This window comes from Stegodyphus dumicola, chromosome 1 (genome assembly GCF_044657685.1).
Source record: "Stegodyphus dumicola isolate Sdum_Otavi_A_Nest chromosome 1, ASM4465768v1".
In the NCBI taxonomy this organism is placed as follows: Eukaryota; Metazoa; Arthropoda; class Arachnida; order Araneae; family Eresidae; genus Stegodyphus; species Stegodyphus dumicola.
The window spans coordinates 212,267,488-212,291,883 of record NC_140768.1 but is presented as its reverse complement, the minus strand read 5'-3'; the positions used below and the strand labels follow the sequence as shown (position 1 = coordinate 212,291,883).

Genomic DNA, 24,396 nt, shown 5'->3' with positions numbered 1-24,396 from the left:
AACAAGTTTCATAAAAATTAACGTGCAAGATATAGATAACATAGCCACTAAAAATTATCTTTAACTCTCATTTAGACATCATCCTACTTTAATATGTGACTTTGTAATCAGTCTGAAGACTGGTGTATTTAATTTGGCCTGACCTTGTTGTTCAAATCTTCAAAAGAAACCAAAGCCTTCTAAAAGGGCAAATAAAATCGATATCTTTTCATTCTTCTGATGATCAAAATCAATCTGCATCTTCTAAACTTAATCTAAAAAAAGTTTTATACAGAGGCAATAAATATTATTATTATTTTGCATTTATTGTTAAAACTGTACTAATGTCTCTTAATCACCTCCATCATTTTACAAGATATCCCAAACTCTCTTAAAGTGTACTTAAAATATGCTTGGAACAGATGATCACTAACAATACATGATTTATTCAATTTCCTCCACATACAGCTTAATCATTCGTTTCATTTCTGTTCCCTATTGCAGTAAGTCCTACTTTGCCCCAAAAGAGGTGACTAATGAAAGGTATTTACAAACAATTCCTTTCCAGTTTCAAAATGCTAAAGATTATCTATCAACCATTTAAAGAAAAAGGAACTGAACAGAATACAGGAGAAATAAACATCAAGCCATTCATTAATTGAATTAAAATTATTTGAGATAATCAATCATGGCAGAAATAATATCAAATAAACACAACTCATAAAAGTAACAGTTCTTAGGCATTATCAAAATTTTTTTAATCCATTTTGTTTATATGTTTCATGTTAAGTTAAAAAACACAATAAATTCATATAGATGTTATATTCAGAAAATATGATTAAAGCCAGTACACATAATTACTCACTTTTACATATGGATGCCCTGTATTGGATGTTCCAAATTGTCTGCAACATCGTTCTTCTTTCCGATGCTCAAAAAATTCAGGATTTCTCAGAATAGCTACACAGTTTCCATTATGACGCAAAGCAAAAGCAGAGACATCATACAACCTATCTTTATCTTCAGTAGATACAGGCAGTACTATTGGTATTGATTGATTGATTACTCCACCTAAAAGTACAAGATTATACTTATTACAAGATTGTTATTTTTCAAAAGTAATTGCATAGCTTTTCTTACAAATGTATAATGTAAGTATTGCAGAAATGTACTCTTATTTATAATAAATTTGTAACACACATAATATTTTTTAATGCAAAAGAATTTCTTCTTGTGCATAATGCAAATTTACATTCTTGTGTATGTATTAAACATTCTCCCTCTTCCACATACATCATTCAATTGATCCTTTTTATAATAGGCACATTCATATTTATATATAACAGAAAAATGAAGCTCAAGATATAGGTATTCAGAAAAATAAAGAAAACTGAAGAATATATGAATAAACTGAGCCTCCCCTCCTTCAGCATCCTAGTATAAGTAATAATAGGTAAAGACTGAAATAATTTTAATTTCTACATATTATTTAATTAAAAAAATATTTTATAAATGACATTCATAGGCTGTTTAGTGCTGTTTGAATCAAGAATAACTCATTTGCTCTTCCGAGAAGCCTTAAAGGCACTTTTCCATTACTGGCCTATGGCAAACACACATTCACATCACATGACAGATGTTGATTTATCAGTCATCACCAGCCATGTAGTGTGTGTGTATGGGTGTGAGTATTTGCCATCTACAAACTATTTTTATAACTAAAAACTGTTTGCAATTGTTTTAAAAACTTGACAAAATGCATGGCAGATGCATAATGGAAAAGCACTCCTTAAGTATATATAGGAATTTATTTCATTGGGACTCGGATAAGCTTTAAGCAAGACGTAAGTATAATACATCACAAAACTAATACAATTCAGCCTTAACTTCCTTAGCAAGTGATAGAAGTCGGACAAATTTTAGCAGAAAAACTCACTCTTTAGTTGCCATTCTCATGATATATCGCCAATAGGGTATAACAAAAGCTTGTTAGGCTTTATGATGATAGCCAAAATTTGAAGGTTTTGTTTTCAGCCATCACAAAGAAAAAGCAAAATTTTGCAATTAACGTAATTAGTGAAGAAATGTGGAAAGGTGATAATAAATGAAGATAACATAACAAGTATTCCATTGCAATGGCAATGCCCTAATAATGAATCAACTAACAGATGGCGAAATCTGTAGCATAGTGCTAAATCCAAAAAATATTAATACCCATAGTGAAGAAAGTGAAAGACAGGTCATTGAGAATGAAAATCGTTCAAATAACAATGTAGAAAATAGACAATCAACATGGAAATTACAGGATTTCTATGCTGTGAAAATACTTATTTATATATACATTTCTAGCTATATTTATATTAAAGTGGTTAAAGTCTATTCCCATTTTGAAGGATATTTTTCTTATTGTTTAATGCTGTTATTTGATTATCAAAACAGTGGACAAAAGTGATCACATTAAGTGGCGTCTACTGTAAAAATGTTGTTACCTTACTATATACAGCATCTAGAAATTTGTCCCAAACAAATTTATGAAATTGCCAAGTATGAATATTTTTGTAATTTACATGCATTCTAAGAGTCAAATTAAAATAAACTGAAAAATAAGCAAAATGCCAGTTTTTCCTCTAATATTTAAAAATATATTGAAACTACTTTTGAAAAATATGTTTAGAAATATTAATAGAAAATATAAATACCACATTAAAATAAACCTATGCATTAAATAAATTCATTAAATCAAAAGTACCATCAAGAAGACAGCCAAAGTGCAAGCACTGCAAATATTCTCTTTCTCTCATAAATCCTTTCAAAGGAGTTGCCCAACCTTCAGCAAGGACTTGAACCCACTGCAAGTCTAAACTGCTAATTTCTATAGAAGGCAATGATTCAGCTTCACCTCTTGCTCTCTCCAAGCGACTTGCTGGAACATATAATTCTTTCACACTATCCAGTACAGACTCTGGAATAATTCCCTTAAAACAAACATTACATGAATTAGGAAAGCAAATAATTTATTTAAAAAAACTTATTTCCCACTTCCCCATTAATAGCATCCCAAGAGAAAGGCTTTGTTACTAATTGCAGTAAAGTGGTTAAATGAAATGAAAAAGTACAAAGTATGATTTCAAAGATTTTAAATAAATATAGCTTACACTCTGATGGTCAATAACATGGAAAATAAAAACAGATTATAAGAAATTACCTGAATATATAAATTTCAAAATGATTCGCCCAATATATTTTGGAATAGTATTTTGAATAAATAAAGTAGTTGAAAATAAAAGTTTGAAAGCTAAACTTATTAAATGCAAAACATATTAAAATGCAAAGGTGCTATGGTTAAATATACACAAAACTTAAACACCTTATTTCGTATTTACATTAACACTTTTGTACACAAATAAATAATAAATAAGTCTTCGAACTTTGGAAAAGAAATGAAAACAATGGCTACTAGACAAACCTTTTGGCATAATATTTAGGTACCAGAGCTACTGCAAATGGATCTGGATTACTAAACTGAGAAAAAAACACATTTGGTCTCTCTACTTAAGGTTAATAAGGAGCTTAAGAAACTTGTGCGAGTCTTTTGTTAAATTTGTCTCTCATTTGCAAGCCTCTTTTTGTCTCTTTTCTATTCTTTTTGTCTGTAGTTAGAAAGCACTTTGCTGAATTGTATACATACGTATATAATTAAGAACTTAAATTTGTATGCATTTCCAGCAAACTATTTGAAAAACGATTTAATTGCATTTTGTTTCAATAGAGCTAATGAAATGTTGGGAAAAATGGAGTATTGCATATATCATTTATAATCAATAATAGACAATTCAATAAAAAAAGAAATTAATTGCTTTGAAATATTTCTTGTTAAATTATATGCTTTTCATCACCAGTCCCTAAAAATCACGAATAAAATGACAGTATTAAAGATATAAATATCAAAATATTACATTTGGATATGTTTTTGGACCACAAGCATGCAGTTTATGAATGGCCCTCGCAATGTGGAATTAATACTCAGTTCTATGCAAGCATTTTGTATCAAATGTTAAAGGTGTTTTTTTTAACTGACTTCTAAATTAGTAATTTTTTTTAAATCTGTCATCAGTGAATCGATATCCTACACGAATTAGCTTATGTGTTAATTATTTATATTTTCTGTTTCGTAAAAAGTAAAACATTTCATTAGAATCTGATATTTTTCATTCATCAGATAAAACAAGATTTTTTTGTTAAAATTTTTATAGCATACCACTACTTGAAGTCCACTCTAATGATGTTCATCAGCACTCCTGAGAATACAATCAATTTTGAGTAATAATTATATTGTCACCAAACTTTTTATAGAACTTTAATATCAAAATATTTAAGGGTTGCCATTTAGTAAAGACACTATATTTACAAATACCCATATCTTGTATGGGAATCAAATTCAACTAAAGGTATTGTTATTGCTCTTTTAACCATCATATTGCCCAGGTAGCACACTACTAATTCAGTAATTTATATAATTCCTATTCTAAATTAATAAACAAATTTTGACAAAAAGTTATTTATTATATAAATATTATTTTTAAAGGTGTATAACCATCTACATAATTAAAATACTGTATATTTCTGAATATAAGCCAAACCATGTATAAGCTAAGAGTAAGAGTGCATTTTGTCTTCAAAATTTAACTAAAATTAAAAATTTATATAACTCAAAATGAATAAAAAAATTCCTGTTATGTTCAAACATGCCACCATGAAGGTGAAAATGTTGAGAAGGTAAAATAGATAGAATATTTTCCAGTCAAATAACTAAAAATGCCAACAATGATAGTTTTAATTCTTTTAACACTATCTGAGGTTAGAACATTTTTTCCATTATTTATTATCTTGTATACAATCTGTGGTATCTGTGCTAGTCTTTTGAGACAAAAAAATTAATTTCTTTTTACCTGAAAGATAGCAAGAAGAGAAATTCTTATACAGTAATTTTCAAGCCATAGATGATTGCATTTGCTCAAAATTCTGATAAAATATGGCTGCTTGGCATTTCTCCATAAATGTGAAACAAGTTTGAAAGTGAAGAAACAAATGCTTTGAATTAGCCGAGATGCCAAAATCGAAATAGGCAGCATGTGGTCGTTGGCCTATGCTTCATGCATTTGAGGAAAAACCTGTCGCATTGATTAAAGGATTGTGAATGAACGATTTTATTGTAACTTATAGAGCTATATGAATCAGAGTGCTGAACATGATGAAGCAGCCCGAATTCATTCAAGCCAGTGGATTTCAGTGCTTCCATAGAATCATTTTACGAATAGGCACAATTTATGCATAAAAGCTTGCATTAAATTCCTTCAGAACAAAAGCAAAAGTTGAAATATTTCAGTGACACATGATAAAATTATGAAAAAATATGGTTTCGAGTTGTGTCATATTGGCAGTATGGATAAGTCCATGTTATTTGATTTTCCATCAAATTACACTGTTGACACAAAAGATTTTAAGACTATTTTGTGAAGAAAATAGGTCATGGAAAAAGCTTTTTTACAATAGTTTTAAACTAGCAGATGGAACCAGTTTACCTCTACAATTATTTTCTAATGACAAAGAGTTTAAAATTACAAAGTAGGGCTTTAGTGCATGCCTATAAAAAAGCTGAATGGATGAGTGTGACACTACGGGTTGGCTGGAAAGAAAACGGAGCCGAAGAAAAGGTGTTGTATTTAATAAGCCATCCATGCTGGTTTAGGATATCTTACACATAAAGTGAAAGACGAGAGTCTTGAAATGAAAAAAAAAAAAAAAAAAAAAAAAAGGTTGAATGGATGAGTGTGACACTACGGATTGGCTGGAAAGAAAACGGAGCCGAAGAAAAGGTGTTGTATTTAATAAGCCATCCATGCTGGTTTAGGATATCTTACACATAAAGTGAAAGACGAGAGTCTTGAAATGAAAAAAAAAAAAAAAGGTTGTAATGCCAGGAAGACTGACATCTATGCTCCAACCACTGGATGTTTGATTAAGCAAAGTATTTAAGTAGATGGAGACAGAAGAGAAAGCCATAACAAAAAGCAGAAATTAAAAAGAAAAACGTGGATTTAATACAGGTTGTGCAATGGGTGAAAGACATATAGCTGGATATTCCATCTAAATGACAGTTTGAGCTTTTAAAAAGTACTGCATCAGTAACTGTATGTAACTGGCAGTGAGGATAGTTTTGTGTATGAAAAGAGCATAAATTTTAGTATGGGAAGTATTAAAAGCAATAATGATATGCATCCAAATATCCCAATAAATGCACATAAATTTTATGAACTATTTGGAAACTTGAATTTTGACACATTTTGAAAGACTTATGTGCTTTTTTTCTTTTTGCATAAAGGTTGCATTTAGAACATCCAAAAAGTAAGTTAAAAAATTAAAGAAATTTTCCTTTTCTGTTGTAAGTTTTATGTGCTAATTATTTAGGGTATTCTATTATTACTTCTGGTCTACATTTTGGCACTTTACCATTAGCCATTGTCTTACACATGGAAATATACAATATTCTAAATTTGTACGATCATTTATGTTTATTACTTCATAACTTGGTTCTTAGATAATTCTAATTTGTTGCATATTTATTTTTCTTGGTCTTAGTGCATTATGTATGTATGATAACTGCACATTTATCTATTGACTACTTTATTTAAATTTTGAATTTATGATCACTTATTTCATTTGAAAGTATTTATTTTATGTATTATATTGTTACGAAATGTACAGGCGCGCCAAGATGGCTTCCCCACAAAGCAGTTTTAGGGGTGCCATAAAATGGCAAGGGATGGCAGAGTTGCCACATTTGGCGAGAAATCGCCCAATTGGCAACAAAATTGGCGATATACCATGGACGATTGGAGAACCTTCTGGAATGAATTCTTACCGGTTTAGCCGAGAAAGTTCTCGAACACAAGCCGAAAGCTATATAAACCCTGCTGGCCCGCAGTCAGTATCTAGTGTGTGCCTCGCATAGAGTGCGAGACAGTTAGTATCGAGTTGGTGTCTTGTCTAGCGAGTCAATCCCTGCGGAGTCGATCGAGTTGATAGCTGGGCAGCGAGTGCTGAGTGGGTCGCCGAGTGCACCGAAAGAGTCTCTTAGTGAATCGCAGTTAGTACATCGTCGAGAGAGCGTGTTGAGCTCTGGGAATGACTGAACCGAAGAGTCGGGAGCTGTGTTCTGAGTATTGTCGAGTGCATCACGTGGAGAGTCTTGCAAGTACGTGGAGTTCCGAGAACGACCAAGCAGAGTCGCGAGCTGTACTCTAGTGCTTTGTCATAAAGCCGTCTCCACCGTGATAACCTGATAAGCTGGAGGCTGTTTCGCTGATCGTGTCAGCGTGTTTATAGTAGTTCATCGACTACTGTAAAAAATGTTTTGGAGCTGTCCTGATTAATACTGGTAAATAAAGTGTGTTTCAATACTCCATCAAATAGTGTCATCATTATTCACTCCAAATCCATATGAACCCCGTACGAATGCGAAGAAGAAAATAACGTAACAACTGGTGTCAGAAAAGGAAAACATAACAATATTACTGTTTTTTTAATTTTGAGTCAACTGATGTTGGAATTACTGTAATATTAAAGCAGATCTGGAAATGTAAGCAAAAACTCTTTTTATTAAATATTAATGATTTTTTCACTTTTTTTTGGGGGGGGCACGTTAGTGACATCTAAAAAACTTTCAACAATTTTACACTATTCTGGAAATTTTCTGAAAACATACTTTTAAAGCTTAAATGCAATTTTTCTTAAAGGACGTATTTTCACCTTTCAGCAATCTCATAAATAAGTGTCTGTGAGTCAGCTGGAGTGAGACTACGCTCTGCAATATTCCCCCGTTGTTCACTCAAAAAAACTCAAACTGCGTATACTTATATATAATTTAATCTGACAAGCCAATATTTTCTAATACCTCTTTGTCTCTAGCATTTAATTAAAATTACTCTTATTTTTATAAACCTAAACATTTATTTCTTTCAAATATTTATATTCCTTTACTTCTGCCTTCAAATATAAAGATCCCATTTACATTCAAAAGTTTAAATTCATGCATTAAATCTTGAAACACTCGATGAAAACACAAAAAGAGTCATTTTTTTAATATGTATAACATATGACACATCATCAAATTCATATACATTTTGAAGTAAAGACTTATTTTTATTTTATTTATTCCATTTATCATCATATTTTACTTTTTTAATAACATATTACATAAGAGAAGTTATGAATAACAGAAGCTATCTGAAAGGAATTTTCATTCTTCATAAAATGTTCATTTCAAGTAAATGGTATATAAATTCTGAATTATTTTCTGAGAGCTAAAACTGGGTTTTTCTTTTTTCAGCCCTCTAATCTAATCAAATCTAACAAATCAAATATACACATAAAATAGCTCTCTCATTTTATACTTCGTATTTTTGGAAATGAAAAGTTTCTTTTTCAGAATTCTTCATACACTCAAGGTGCAATTTACAAAATTTTAAAGAATATCTATTGCAGCATTGATGTTGGACAAAAGATTTAACACCTGAATAAAGTTTCAGCTATTTTGTCTCAATTAACTAATGCTAATATTATCTTTTGATTACTCTGAAAATACATTTTAACAAAATGTCTACATAATTCAAAATGCATGGATGGCAATGCATTTTATTGCCTAATGTTTTCTTGAGCTTATTTTCAATTTAAATGTAATTACTGAGCACACATTACTACTGCTGTCACAATTTTGAATTTCACTGCACTACACTGGGAGGGGGGATCCTAACCTTACATTTTTAACTAAAATTTGAAGCCTTGTATCTAATATTTGAAATTTTTTTTACAGCAGTAACTAAACTAAAACTAAATTTTGTGCACTTTCATAAACTTGAAATTCAATTATCAACAGGTTTATACTTAAGTAAATTTTGAAAATTATACAGAGGAAGAAAATGAAAAAAAATTCTATTGCTGTTACAAGCACTACCCAAATAAGTTTCCACTCAAACACTTAGTTTTTATAAACAATGACTCAGTATATGTTTTATTCTCAAAAACTAAATTTGAAACACGTGTAGAAATATTTGTGCAAAGTAAATAAAACTGTTTTTGAAATAACAAGAAATTAATGATAATTCATTCTACATTATAATAAAAATAATATATACAATCATTCAAATAAATTGGCAATTTACATAGGACTCAGTCTATACTAATGTTCACACATATATTAAAAAAAAAAAAAAAATAATAAGATCAAATTCAAGTAGTTGACTTACTCTATCTAAAAGCAATTTGATCACTTTCTGTACACTATCCTGTACAGAAAGTTCCCCGGCTTTAATATGGATGTCAGGTTTGTCTGGTTTTTCATAGGTAGAGTCTATACCCGTGAAACCTACAAGGAATTTGAAAAGTACATAAATAAACAGTTTCAAAGAACAGAAAATTATACATTAGCAGATCCCAAGAATACAATATTATCTCACAATTTTAACAATGAAAATTTGCTTAACTTTAATGTTCTGATTAATAGTTAATAATTAGGATATTTAACAGTAAGCAGTAACTGAAGACCAAACCAGATTGATAATACTTATTTAATGAAATCTGAAATTTTAGTACATTTCCTCCTTTATGTTTATAGCGTCATACAATTCCATTAGCTAAGTTTTCTTCCTTTCTTTGCAAAAACGTAAAAGAGACAGGTAAATTTTAAAGCCAGCAATATCTGTGTATATAATATATAAATGAATGTCTGTTTCCCTTTCGTACAAATCTACAGTTTAATTTTGATCTTTATGAAACACTTGACCTTCAAAACAAGAGGAAGGTCACTGTCTACATAAGAACTAATTCAGAAGACAAACAACAAAAATCAGCGTTATATTTACAAAATTTCCACAGGACTAGTTTCGATGGTTTTACCGAACCACCATCCTCAGCTGCAAAACCGCAAATGAACAAGATAGGAAAAAATGATTAGATAAGATAATAAAGCCTGGACAAGAATAAGCAAATGGTGCTATCTGTTGGTGAAACCAGAACTAAAACATAATTTCTTTAAAGGCCGAAGGCAAATTTGGATTGGAATTAGGATCGTTAACTAGAACAGAAAGATTTTTATGAATGTGAAATGCCTCTACAAAATCCAGTTCTCCAATGGAAGATGTTTTTTGAATAATTTTGACAGCAGAAAAATTGAAAGTGTGATTTTCGGACCAACAATGTTGCGCAACATTTATTCGGCATGTTATTGTGTCTTAATTACATAAGAACTGTCAAAAACCAACCCATGGAGCGAGCTCTTAATATACATGTAGTATCCGTAAGTGCGACACAACCACCAGAGGGCCTCACCGATGCGCCAGCAGCGAGGTGAAAGATGAGTATGACATACACAGAGAGACTTTCTTCTGCTATCCCACGCGAAGGTGGTGAGATGTCTGTCTACACTTGAAGGTGTAGAATAAGGAACTGTAGTTTTCCATGCGAAGGTGGTAAATTGAACTGTTTAATACATCAGCAAGTGCGAGTAGGCACTAATCCGTTATGTGATAAGACTGGTGAAACTATACAGAATCCTCTTTGTATCAAATGGCACTTGTATTTAATCTAATTTGTACCTTTTCTGATTATCTTTATTAAATGTTCTGTGGTGTGGAAAACAACGTTGGAATTGTTATTTAGCATCTTCAACTCCCCCACTACAGAAAATCTGGGGGGCCTGTCCGGGATATTTGGATACTTGATATTTGGATACTTCAGAGAAGGTACTGTGAAAACTTTGCTTTATTTCTTTCTTGAAGATAGTGATACTTTTGTTTCGTTTTTAAAATGAGTTTCCTAAATAATTGAAATATATAAATTGAAAAAACTTTTATCCATAAGTCCGGTTCTTCATGTTTTTAAACAAGGAGCACCATTAGAATTGCATACAGACGCAAGCAGTCATGGTTTCGGTGCTGTATTGCTACAAAAGTCAGATGATGTACAGTTAAACCCCATTTACTTCATGAGTAAAAAAACAAGTCTCCAACAAGAGAAGCTATCTAGTTATGAGCTTGAAGTTTTAGCTACAGTAGAAGCTCTAAAGAAATTCAGGAATTACCTTTTAGGATCTAAGGTCAGGATAGTTACAGATTGCGATGCTTTCCAGAAGACTATGTTTAAGAAAGATCTAACCCCTAAAGTAGCGAGATGGGCGTTACTTCTAGAAGAATTTGACTATGAAATTGTTCACAGATCTGGGCAACAAATGAAGCATGTGGATTCATTAAGTAGAAACGCGGTCATGATGGTTACTTGTTCTCAGAGAGAAGTTACAGCCAAAATTGCAGCTGCGCAAAGAAGTGATGAGCATCTCCAGTTGCTAAAATCCTTAGTCGAGCAAAGACTAAAGAAAGATTTTCTAGTGAAAAATGGAGTATTATACAAGTTCGACAGTGGTCGTGAGCTACTTGTGGTACCCGAAGCATTACAGTTAGAAATCATACGTAGTATCCACAATAAGGGACATTTCGCAGTGTCTAAAACAGAAGATCTGCTAAAAAACGACTTTTATATTCCTAACCTTAGAAAACGAATTGAGCAAGTTATTTCAAATTGTGTAGAATGTATTTTGTGCGACAGAAAACGAGGTAAGAGCGAAGGATTGCTGAATCCCATACCAAAAGATAGTATCCCTTTGAGCACTTTTCATATCGATTTTATAGGACCATTTACCGTCGACAAATAAGAACTACAATCACATCCTAACCGTGGTTGATGCATTCACAAAGTTCGTATGGCTCTATCCAGTCAAGTCTACATCAGCTCAAGAGGCATTGCAGAAATTGAAACTGCAACAATCAACTTTCAGTAGTCCTTTGAGAATTATAAGTGATAAAGGTACGGCGTTTACCTCTAAAGACTTTGAAGATTACTGTAGTCAAGAGAAGATCCAGCACATATTTAGAACTACAGGCGTTCCTAGAGGAAATGGACAAGTGGAAAGGATTCATCTCACTCTGATTCCAGTCCTATCTAAATTATCCATAGATGATCCAACCAAGTGGTACAAATATGTCGGAGATGTACAAAGGATTTTGAACAGCACTAAGAGCAGAAGCACAAAGAGTTCTCCATTTGAGCTTCTCACTGGTGTTAAAATGAGAAATTGAGAGGACTTAAAGATTATGGAAATTTTTGAAGAAGAAGAAAGAAATACTATGATGAAAGATCGAGAAGATATGAGAGAGGAAGCAAGAAAAAACATTCTAAAAATTCAGGAAGAGAATAGAAAAACATACAACAAAAAGAGGCACAAGTATACAATGTGAACGACTTAGTTGCCATACAAAGAACGCAGTATGGAGGTGGTCTAAAGTTAAGGCCAAAGTTCTTCGGCCCATATCGTGTAACAGCGAGGAAAGGCAAAGATCGTTACCAGGTGGAAAAAGTGGGACACCATGAAGGTCCTGGGTGTACCACTACAGCAGCTGATCTCATGAAGCCGTGGACTTCAACTATATAGGACTATGTGTGGTTCTTCCACACTTCTTTCTTTCTTTTTTTTTTTTTTTTTCCTTTTCTTTTTTTTAAATTTATTTTCAGGTGCTGTCTTGATGTTCCAGTGTTGCTGATCCGTGTTTTCGTGGACGAAAACGTGTCAAGACGGACGAGTTGTAGTATCCGTAAGTGCGACACAACCACCAGAGGGCTTCACCGATGCGCCAGCAGCGAGGTGAAAGGAGTATGACAGAGACCTTCTGCTATCCCACGCGAAGGTGGTGAGATGTCTGTCTGCATGTGAAGGTGTAGAATAAGGAACTGTAGTTTTCCACACGAAGGTGGTAAACTGAACTGTTTAATACATCAGCAAGTGCGAGTAAGCACTAATCCGTTATGTGATAAGACTGGTAAAACTATACAGAATCCTGTTTGTATCAAACGGCACTTGTATTTAATCTAATTTGTACCTTTTCTGATTATCTTTATTAAATGTTCTGTGGTGTGGAAAACAACGTTGGAATTGTTATTTAGCATCTTCAACTCTCCCACTACATACATATATTTTACACTAATTTAACAAACTTTTGATTGAAAAAACAGTGATTTAAAAGCTTTGTGTTGCCATTCTGCAAAGCATAAGATACATATGGTTCCAATTTAATCAGAAAACTTAGCGATATTTAAAAACTTGATGATATAAAAAAAAAATTTAAAAACTTGATGATATAAAAAAAAAATGTGTTCGCCTTCAGGGAAATGCAATTATATTAATTTGGCTTAAATTTAAGAAACAAACACGGCTATTTAGGAGAAATGTGCTGCCTTTACCCAAATTATTAATTTTACATGCGTTCTATTGCATAAATTGCATTTTCTTTGCTTTTTGAAAGTGAATTTGCAATAGTCATCACAAAGTATTACTATCACTTTGAAATCAAATATGCCACCAAAACAAAAATCAGTTGGTTTATCTACCCCTGCTTCAGAAACAAACAAGCAATGGGAAGTAAGACTGGAAAACATTAAAGTGCAAACTGCTCAAACCCATTTGTCTGAAAAAGACGAGCAATGGGAAGCAAGAGTGGAAAATGTTCGAGTATGCACTGCTTGATCCAGACGAACACTGCATGCTGATTTAAATCTTGGTGCATTTCATTCCGATGCTAATTATGACTACAGTCTTCATCCAAGTGTGGTTGTTGGAAAGATGGAAAAACTGTCCATGTATTGCAAAGCCCTCAAATCAAAGAGTGAAGCACCAGGAATATGCTGTATGGGTGGAAAAGTGAAGTTGCCCAAACCAGAAGGAAAAACGAAAAATATTGTGTATCACAAAGCACTTCAATAAACAGAATTAAAGCACAAACACTTTCTTTCGTTTAAGTAGCATTACAATGCACACCAGGTAACAGCCATGTATCCCAGTGATTCCTACAGATATGCCCTTTGAATTTAAACATTTGTAGTTTCCAGTCTAACTTGCTTTTGCAATGACAATCACAAAGCACAGGGACAATCGCCACAAATTTCTGAACTAAATTTGAAAAATCCATGCTTTTCACATGGGCAGCTATAAACGGCCTGTTCATGCATCAAAAAACCTTCTGATTTATTCATGTATGCACCAGATTGTAAACCAAAAAATATTGTGCATCCCAAAGCACTTCAGTAAACATTATTAAAACACAAACACTTTCTTTCCTATAAGCAGCTAATGCAATGCATGCCAGTTAAAAGCTACTGCATAAAAAAATAAGGTATCATGAAATGAACTAAATGCATATAAAATAACTTATATAACTAATTAATTTTATCATGAATCAAATTCAAGTTGCAACTATTATTGTTTAAAGATGTTACTTTCAAAAGTCTAAAAGCTTTAGAAATTTCCACAAGAATGGAATATTGTCCTTGTTACAGTTTTAAAATATCACTTTATTTGAAAAAAGGGTGGGAACATTTTCTTTTGTCAAACTTTAAACTCAGCTTTTAGTTCTAAAGTATTTCTTCCATTCATAATATAGAGAGAAAGAAAAAGAAATAAAACATCTGTTAACTGACTTATTATGTTTCAAACTGTTATGTGACATTCTTTTGATTCACCATTAAAGATTTTAAAATATATATGGCATACTTTTAGTAAATTTTAATTTAATAAAATTAAAATCTTTAAAACATAACATACAATATATAATAATGAATAATGATCAACTGCATATCTTTTATATAGTTTTACTGACACCCTTCACATGAGACTAACATTAATGTGTTCAATTAGTTTTTAGGAAAACACATTTTTCTGCCCCCCCCCCAAAAAAAAAAAAAAAATTCTTTTTTTGTTTAACAAATTGCTTATTGCGATTAAAAAAAAGTACTTTTACATTTTGCCGGAGCAGGCGATTAAAGTCGCCAAAAATGGTACAACCGATGCCAAACGGAATATCCTCGCTGGTAACCTTTTATGCTGCATTTTCAAAACAAGTCAGCAGCCATTTCTTATCAGATTGTTTGTTTTCTTCAATACTCGTATACAATTACATAGAATTTTTAGCAGATAGTTCAATTTTATGCTCTAAAGCCATTCACGGTAATTAAGTCAATTAGGATGCAATCGCACCGCTCACCAGAAGGCAAAAATATAGAAAAGGCTAGTAAAAGTAAAGGCTAGAAAATTAAAGGGTTAAATTCATCAATTATAATGAGAATGCACTAGAGAAGTAAAGCACTGTGGTTTTATATAATTTGAGTAAGCTATTCATACGAATTAAAATGATTCTTGCATTTAAACTTCTATTCCATATTACGATTTAACTTGAAATTAACCCTCTGCTCAATTTGTGGACCGAAATCACTTCAAAAATTGAGTAATATTTTTTTTCATATTTTAAACCTATATATATTGGAGAATTGAAAAATGCATTTTTCCTTTCTAGAAAATATTTTTTTTGTATAGATTTTTATCATGAGAAACTAAGTTGCCAGAGAAACCAATTTCAGATGTAATCATCCCCCCCCAAAAATTTTTTTAAATAAATTTCAGTCGAATTACAGTTGATTTCTATTTATTGCATAATATAAAAAAGTAAAATATATAAAATTTAAGAAAATATAAAGCACTGAGGAAAAAATATCTTAGAAATGCAGTTTAGTATGATAGAGTTCAAAACAGGGTTCAAGGCAAAGTCCAACTTCACAGTCTTTGCACCAGATTCAATAAATCTAATTAATAATCAATCTAATTAATAATTCAATAATTTAATTAAATAATCAAGATAATCGCTGAATGTTTTCTAGCAGCCATTTATGTAAGAAAAAAACGGCAAAAAGTGGAGTTTGAGCGGTAATACCATGTGCCTTCAAACGGTGCAATTTAGTGGACAATTACACATATCTGTTGGCCAAAGCATAAACTAAACGTCTAATACTATATATAATTTATTTCAGTGGTTAAATGGGGAAAAAACGGGATGCACTTCTTAATAAAGTAAGAAAAACACACGTCCGCGGAAATCCCGGGATGAGCAGATTTTTCTACATTTGAGTTGCCGGTAGAAATCACGGGATGAGCAGCCAGAGGGTTAATGTAGATAATAACTGAAGAATTATATTTTTGTAGTGTAATTCACGTGAGATGAGATTACTTTGGGTCACGTGTTATGAACCGGCGAATCAAGATGCTGTAACATGAAAGCATAGTAAATTCTTAAATTAATGTCTTTCTACAAATTTATTGTCCTTTTTACAAAATTTTAAATGATATTAAAATGTTTATGCCTTCAAAATAAAAAATTATTAGAACTAACATTTGTTAAAATTTTTTATGTGTATACTGTGTGTTGTCGCCAATGAAGTCTGCTTGGTGAGATTCACGTCAGCAAAACGGAAAAGTACCAAAAAACAAAAAAAAAAAAAAAAAAAAAATTAATGCTATACCTTTGATTTCTCCAGCTCTAGCTTTTTTATACAGTCCTTTGACATCCCTTTTCTCACATACTTCAAGAGGAGTATCCACAAAACATTCTAAGAATGTTAAACCAGCATCTTCATGAATTTGTCTGGCCTGATTTCTGTCCTGAAAATAAACAATAACTTTAGCATATATAAACTCTAAAATAAAATTCAGGCATAAAATGCATACTACCATATGTAAAGTTTTAAACTACGTATTTATTTAATCCAGATACTTAATTAAATAAATAAAAAGTTTAAAATGAAAATGGTAACAAGATGACAATAGGAAAAAAAAATATTACAATGCTATAACAAATAATGAGTTCAGACAATCATTTTATCGTTACAAGTTTTTTTTATAACTAATAAAATTTCTTTCAAAATCTAAAATATTTTTGCAAAATCAATAAAACTGTAATAAGCTGTAGCATTGATACTATTTGTGTAAGCAAGTAAAAAAATACAGATATTTAAAATATGTCAATCATCATACAGCTAAAACTCTAGTGAAGGAAATGAAGCAAAACTCTGAGCATCAGCGTAAGAAATTTTACAAAACTGCCAAAAATGAAATATCAAAAGGATCTTCTCTTACAAAATCTTATAATAGCAATTTTATATTTCACAATATATTTAACATGCACTGGATGGAGTGAGAGATTCTTCCTTATACTTACTACTGAAATATTTTCTATGGAATATTAGTTTCAAAACTTATACAATTACCTAGATAAAAAAAATTGCTATTAGATATCAGTAGAAATGTATACTGTTATTCAATAGACCTCAACAAAAAGGGACTGTGATTTAACCTCAACAGAAAACTATTAATTCCCCAATAACAGTTCACATTTCCATGTTTCGAAAGCAGTTTAAATATCAAGCTTGAAGACTGAGTAATAGTCTATTCAGCAATAAATATATGAAGATACTACTAAAATATTAAATGTGGTGGACATGACTAATAGTCCTAATAATAACAATCATAATAAAATAGCTTCTATGACACATTAATTTCAAGCAACTAATTATTTTAGGCACAAGTATTGCATATAAAGTATATACTAAAGAAGCATTCAAATTTCAAGTTATTGCAAGTAATTTCAAGTTATTTAAATATTTAAATGAATTTCAAACATAATTTATACCTTGCTAAATGTATGACTTAATAAATAATTTGTGCAATCCATTTTAATCTGAGTACTATACAACGATAAAAAATGAAATTCTGAGAAAGTTAATTATGCATTTAAAGAAATGCTACCATACAAATTTCTTACTTTAGCAAATGGGCTGATAAAACTAGAAAGTGCAACAACACCGCTGTCAGCAAACAATTTAGCAACTTCAGCTACACGTCGAATGTTTTCCTCACGGTCTTCAGGACTAAAACCAAGATTTTTATTTAAGCCTTGTCGTACATTATCCCCATCTAAAGCATAAGCTGGAATGCCAAATGAACACAAATAATCTTCGACTCCAAAAGAAATCGTAGTCTTTCCAGCACCAGACAACCCTGCAAAAAAAGATTATTTCTTTAGCACTGAGATATGATTAAATTAATACTTAATTCTGGTTGTTAAGAAAGAAAATAAAATTTTTAATAAACTATTATAAATTATATGACATATTAGTTATTCAGTGACAATTATTCATATTAGTTATTCAGTGAAATATTAGTATACTTCAAGGAACACATAACTAATAAAGGACATTGTTAATGATATTTAGAATAGTTAATATGGTATATACAGTTTTCTCTAATATTATTTTAGGATTCACTTTCATGGTCAAAATTATCCCTTTCTCGAAGCAGGAGAACAATTGGTTTAATTAGACGTTATTCACACCTCTTTATTTGAGAGTTAGTATCCTGATATTCTTCCACTGATTTTTCATCACACTTATTTATTTACTGGTTTAAGGTCCTCACCATTATCCTCTCCATATTCTGTACTTGAAATGGAAATAATGCATTAATTCTATGGAAGTAATTCTGCAACTGACGCCCATGAAGATATCCTGTGCCTTGCTTTGTCAATGTATGTATATAAAGCCAAAGTTGTCATTTAACTTGCTCACTGTTCAAGTCAAATTATACTATGCATTATAGTGTCAGGTAAGAAGGCTATACCATTCATTACCAGACTACTGCATCTTGTATCAGAAGTAGTCATGATGTATTTAAAATAATCAAAGTAGCATATAATGAAAATGAAGAAGGAACAGGCAGATTAACCATATTCAGATGGCCAATTTATGTGTTTTAAAGAATGTAAAAGTGTACAAAAAGAGCTGAAAAGTAGGCACCCTTTAGCATTTGGGAAAACTGAGAGTTACAAGAAAGCAGACACATTTTAGAAAGCTAAATATATATACATGCATGCATATATATATAGATAGACAGATAAAAATCCTAAATTTTGGTCAACTTTTTAAATAAGTTTATTGAAATATATATATCTATAGACAGAAAGACAAATACATGCCAGCTAATACTCGCAAAGCAAAATGACACGATACTGCTACAAAACACCTGAAAATATCTTCTGTTTGTGCAAGACAGGTGCCCTGCTGGTAAAATGAAGAACTGAAGTTCCTCTCTGTTTGGGACTGTAAGGCATTTCTTCAATGGCTAAAAAAAGACCTGAATATTTGGAATAATTACGATTCATTAGTCTTAGATCACATGTTACAATACTACACCAAAGCAGTAATTCTATATATGGATACTTATATAGAATACCTTCCCATAAAAAAGTCACTTTCTGGTTCCTTAAAAATTTATTTATTTTTATTTTATTTTATTTATATATTTATTTATTTTATATTTCTGAAATAGTACTACAGCACTAACTTCCAAAGGAGCAAATCATATATAACCATTATTATGGTAATATTGTGAAAGGAACAATTTGAAAAAAGACCTCAAATGCTTTCTAAAATGATTTTTTCATTCGTATAATACTGGATCACATATGGCTGTAATCACAGGTTATGGAAGCTTTGGTAAAAAAATTATGTGCAATCTTCCCTCAAGCAATCAAGTTTTCTTTATACGATCCAAACTACGCAGCCTGTGACATTTGGACATTTCCATAACTTATGAAAGAATGAAGAGGTACGAAGTTAAGCATGGAAGAGGAAGCAATCATGCATTAAACCTTATTGTACTTGAGAAGCTAGTATAGCATAAAATGTAAAGGCAGCTATTTCAAAAATGAAATCTGCAGAACATCTAATGAACTCAGACTCTGAACAGAGCTCATGAATTTGCAGATGAGCCCTTATATATAATTTTATTCTCTCATATGAAAAATATAAAAACAAATATATATGCAAAGTATGAAATATATAACAAAATTATTAAATTTAATTGGAACCAAATGGTAACAGACTTTTAACTTCCTTATTTTTAAATGAACTCATGCCCTCTGCAAAGATAAGCTTTGCACCACTGTGTCACTCTGCAGCATGTTTCATCACACTTTCCCTGTGATTTTTCTGCACTGGGAAATCTTTTAGCCAATTGCTGCTCAGAATTTAAACAAAGACTTTTTGAACACATAAATACTAATGGAATTAGTACATATCACTATTTTGCTGCTTGCTATGCCAAGGAAAGTCATGTCTCTTCACTAAGCTTCTTTTTCTATAATCTTTCTATAATCTATGCGTATACTATATATATGGAAATTGTGGGGCATGTTTAGCACTCCTACTGCAGTATCAATTTAAGCAAAAATGTAAAATGTATTTCTGAATAACTGTTCCTGTTCAAAATAAAAATGATGTTTTAACCAGTAAGGCAGCTGTGATTTTTTGCTCCAGTTAGGTCTATGCAGCAATTTTTCTCGGCCATGACTAAAAAGTGAATAGGTTTCACTTTCAACAAAAACTACATTGCATATATATTACAAACATGCAGAAAGTAATTATTAACTATTTATTTTAATTTCATTATACTATATATATAGCCTATCTATTTCTTTTACATATAGATCAATGAATAACATAAAACTTCCACACTTTTAACAAAAACAACTTAAAGCAAAACACTTTATTTACCTGTGAACCAAATAGTGCAACCTCTGAAGCCTGCCCTTTGACCCATGATTTGGCCTCTTTTGTCTCGTGAGACGTGATGAGCTTGATATGTGACATTAGTAGACTTCTGCTGGTTCTTTAAATAAGGGAAAAAATTATTTATAAAAAATAACTCACACATAATAAGAACTCTATATGCACTTTTTGACCATTCCTTCAAAGCACATTAAAATTTAAACATATTTATTCTACTACTTAAAGAAACTATGTAAATCAATTTATGCTTTATTAAAAGAGAATTATATTTTAAAATTAACACGGCATAAAAGATGAATGAAACTCATATTTCAGTTGATAATTTTTATAAATAAATAATTTTAATAACTAAGCACATTATTTATGTTTAATTATTTCCATATAAAATATATACTTATTTTTTTAATTATTATTAAGGTTATTATAAAGATCAAAATGTTATCAACAAAAGGAAGTGCAATCTTTTATACAAGTTTTTAATAATATTTATTCATTCTCATATACAGGGTGCAGAAGCGTTCATAGCGTAATTTGACTTGCATAGCACAATGGCGTACTGCATGAATGCGCGCCAGCTCGTGCCGCATTCGTGTACTAATGAACTGCCATTTCGAGTGTGACAGCGATATGGATTGGTGGAGAGCACAGCATCGTGCCTTTGCGGTTGAAAGTTATTTCAAAAATAAGTACTCTGTTATTGCTACCCAGCGTCTATTTCGGCAACATTCAACTTAAGACATCACGGGAAAGCTTCAGATGGATGGACCATTGCGATCAGGTAGAGTAATTTCCCGTTTTGGTGACATTTCCTGGCCGCCTCCCTCACCTATCTTTCATGTGCAGACTTTTTCCTTTGGAGCCACCTGAAGCAAGAAGTTTTCCAAACACATTGTGCAACCATTCCTGAGTTGAAGGATTGCATCAGAACTGCCGTCGGCAATGTCCCAGGGAATACGTTACGCCGAGTTATGACCAGCTTCCACTGCTGACTAGATGAATGTGTTGTGCAAAAAGGAGCATCATTTGACAGGCATTATATTCAAAAAGTAATCCACGCAATGGACAATGACTTGCACATTAGTAAATGGCATACCTTTAACTATTAATTGACATAAGAGGTAGTAAATAAATTACAATTACTGCCTTATGGTGTGTTTTTAATATCCTACTATGAACGCTGCTGCACCCTATACATGTAGGCTGTTAAAGCTCTAGGTACTGAAATTGAGTTACAGAAAATAACTAATCATACAGCAATGTTATCCCTATTATTCTATTGGCACTTTTATAAAAGATTCCATGTTTATTCACAATCATAAACATGCACACATACACACATATATATTCTGTCTAAGATAATTAGGGCAAACTATACTTTAGAATAAAATAGGTGGCTGCATTAACATTAAAGATTCTATCAGCTTAGATCAGTCTACAGCGATTAAAAAACACAGATTCTACATAAGTGGATCAAGCTTCAAATCCAGCTGATTTAAGCACATGTGATTACCATGCCAAGAAGAATATAAAAGAGCAAAATCTGCTGTTCTGAAAGACTAGTAGCAGGGACAGAGGGTTACAAGATCCTTAAATGTCATACTTTGGGATATTTTTGACACAAAATTGAACATGTTATAAGAAATCTAACTGTAACTACCAGCACCCAAAGTCTCTAACCAATCACTATGGTTCTGGGAAACCAAAACATTTTTATATAAATACAGTATAACGTCTAATTCAGAAGTTAAACAACAAAAATCAGCGTTATATTTACAAAATTTTCCCAGAAATTTGCCTTCGGCCTTTAAAGAAATTATGTTTTAGTTCTGGTTTCACCAACAGATGGCACCACTTGCTTATTCTTGTCCAGGCTTTCTTATCTTATCTAATCATTATTTCCTATCTTGTTCATTTGCGGTTTTGCAGCTGAGGATGGTGGTTCGTTAAAACCATCGAAACTAGTCCTGCGAAAATTTTGTAAATATAACGTTGATTTTTGTTGTTTGACTTCTGAATTAGTATTTATTCGGCATGTTATTGTGTCTTAATTACAGTATAATGTTTTAACTTGTTAAAGCCATATTAACTATTAATATCAGAGTTCTACCTGTGAACATATGAAGAATTCATTTTTAAATTTATAAATATTTAAAACAGAACATTAAAACATGCATCTTATTGTTTTCCTCTCCTAAGTTCTTGTTATGCGAAATTATTAAAATCCATGACGTGATTTTATTCATATAATGAATATATTTTCTACACTGAAACTTTTCTTTCCTATAAAAAGACACTATTAAAATTTGGTATATTTTCTGGAAATATTAACCATCATAAAATATTTCAATTTATGTGATTAAAGTGTTTAACTAATTCATATTAGCATAATGAGCTTTTTAATATTTAAAAACCCACTTCTATTTAATTATCAAGTACTATAAAATTCCCGTTACTGAAAAAAAGGTCGGATTTAATTAAACTTTTTAAAATTTGTGAAGCTGGGATGTGCCTCTAGTTAAATATCCATAAGTAATTACAGTATTAATGCATAGTAAGTTATTCATTAAATAATAACAGAAGGAATAATGCAAGACAATTATGACTGAACAATCGCTAAAGTAATATTTTGAGCTGCACAGGGTATTCAAAAACAGATGCAGCCTTTATTACCTTGAGTATTATTAAATTTAGAAACCTATTTCAATACAAGTTCCTCAAAATAAGGAGGAGAATTTCACGTAAACAATTTCAACATAGTGGATGGATAAGTTCAATCAATATGAAACACACATTTTTTATAAGATGTCCATACAGCAAAAATTCGAATCACCAAATTTTAATTGTCTTTTAATATATTAAATAAAAAAATCTTTTCTGAATGTGAAAAATTTGACGATTAATTAATACTTTCATGTAACTAGAAAAAAATTAATCACGAGTTCTGTTTTACCCAGAACAATATTAATCACCAAAACACGCAACTTTTATACTATAATTGCTGTTGCCTAAATTCTGCGAAATTTTTTTAACTTCGACCAGCAATAAGGCATGGAAAAGTAAGTCAACAAAATTTGTTCATGAAGACCCTATATGAATTTTTCAAGTAAAAATAGTTAGTTCTGTATTTAATTTAAAAGCGAAATGAATAAGATGTCAGAAGAATCTTTGAAGTGTTAAAATGGGGGAGTTCTTTACCCTATTTTGAAACATTTTGTAATGGAAGTACATGTATAAATAAAATATTTAAAAAATATAAATGCCTGCGAACCATTTCTTTTGTAATTAATACGTGTACAAAATTATATTGTGCATTCAATAAGATGGAAAGCAAATGATCATGATATCATTGTGACTGTAAGAGTGATGGTGACATATTTACAACGAAACTAGAAAAAAGAAAATAGATATAAATAAATATGCTATTATATTTCTTATTTGCATATAAATTTTTTAAAAATCTGTTCTGAAAGAAGTTTTAAATGATAATCTCTGCAGTAGCACTGTCACAATATATATCCATTGCGCAAGCAGTTAAAGATTTTGCTGTTAAATGGCAATTATAATTTTTTTTAAATTAATTTTTCCCTCCCTGAGAACAATAACTTTTAAAAAGCCTTTGATTAAACTTAATACAAGTCAGAAAACGGGGAAAGAAATCAAGAACGAATGCACAACAATGGTTCACTGCTTGAAATGCCATCATAATGCAAAACATCGCATCAAAATTTTGAGGGGAGGGGCTGATAAAAATGCGATATCCGGAGTAGAAAATCATCATAAGTGAATTAAAATAATAAAGAAAAAAAATTTTGTGTTTAGCGAAATGGTGTCTCTCTATCCCAGGAAGAGTTTTTTAGGATCTAA

General features: G+C 31.2%; 1 protein-coding gene across 5 annotated transcripts in view; it reads right to left on the bottom strand.

Moving 5' to 3' along the window:
* The window catches only part of Papss (3'-phosphoadenosine 5'-phosphosulfate synthase), a 132,230-nt gene that overhangs the window by 16,355 nt on the left and 91,479 nt on the right, over positions 1–24,396 (bottom strand). For all 5 annotated transcript variants that reach the window (XM_085825178.1, XM_085825180.1, XM_035370990.2 and 2 more), the window contains exons 2-7: positions 20,518–20,632; positions 17,730–17,965; positions 16,432–16,570; positions 9,285–9,403; positions 2,729–2,954; positions 845–1,050 (exon numbers count right to left, since the gene is read on the bottom strand). In XM_085825178.1, the coding sequence (XP_085681304.1) occupies positions 845–1,050; positions 2,729–2,954; positions 9,285–9,403; positions 16,432–16,570; positions 17,730–17,965; positions 20,518–20,632 (1,041 nt within the window). The remainder of the gene's footprint in view (positions 1–844; positions 1,051–2,728; positions 2,955–9,284; positions 9,404–16,431; positions 16,571–17,729; positions 17,966–20,517; positions 20,633–24,396) is intronic.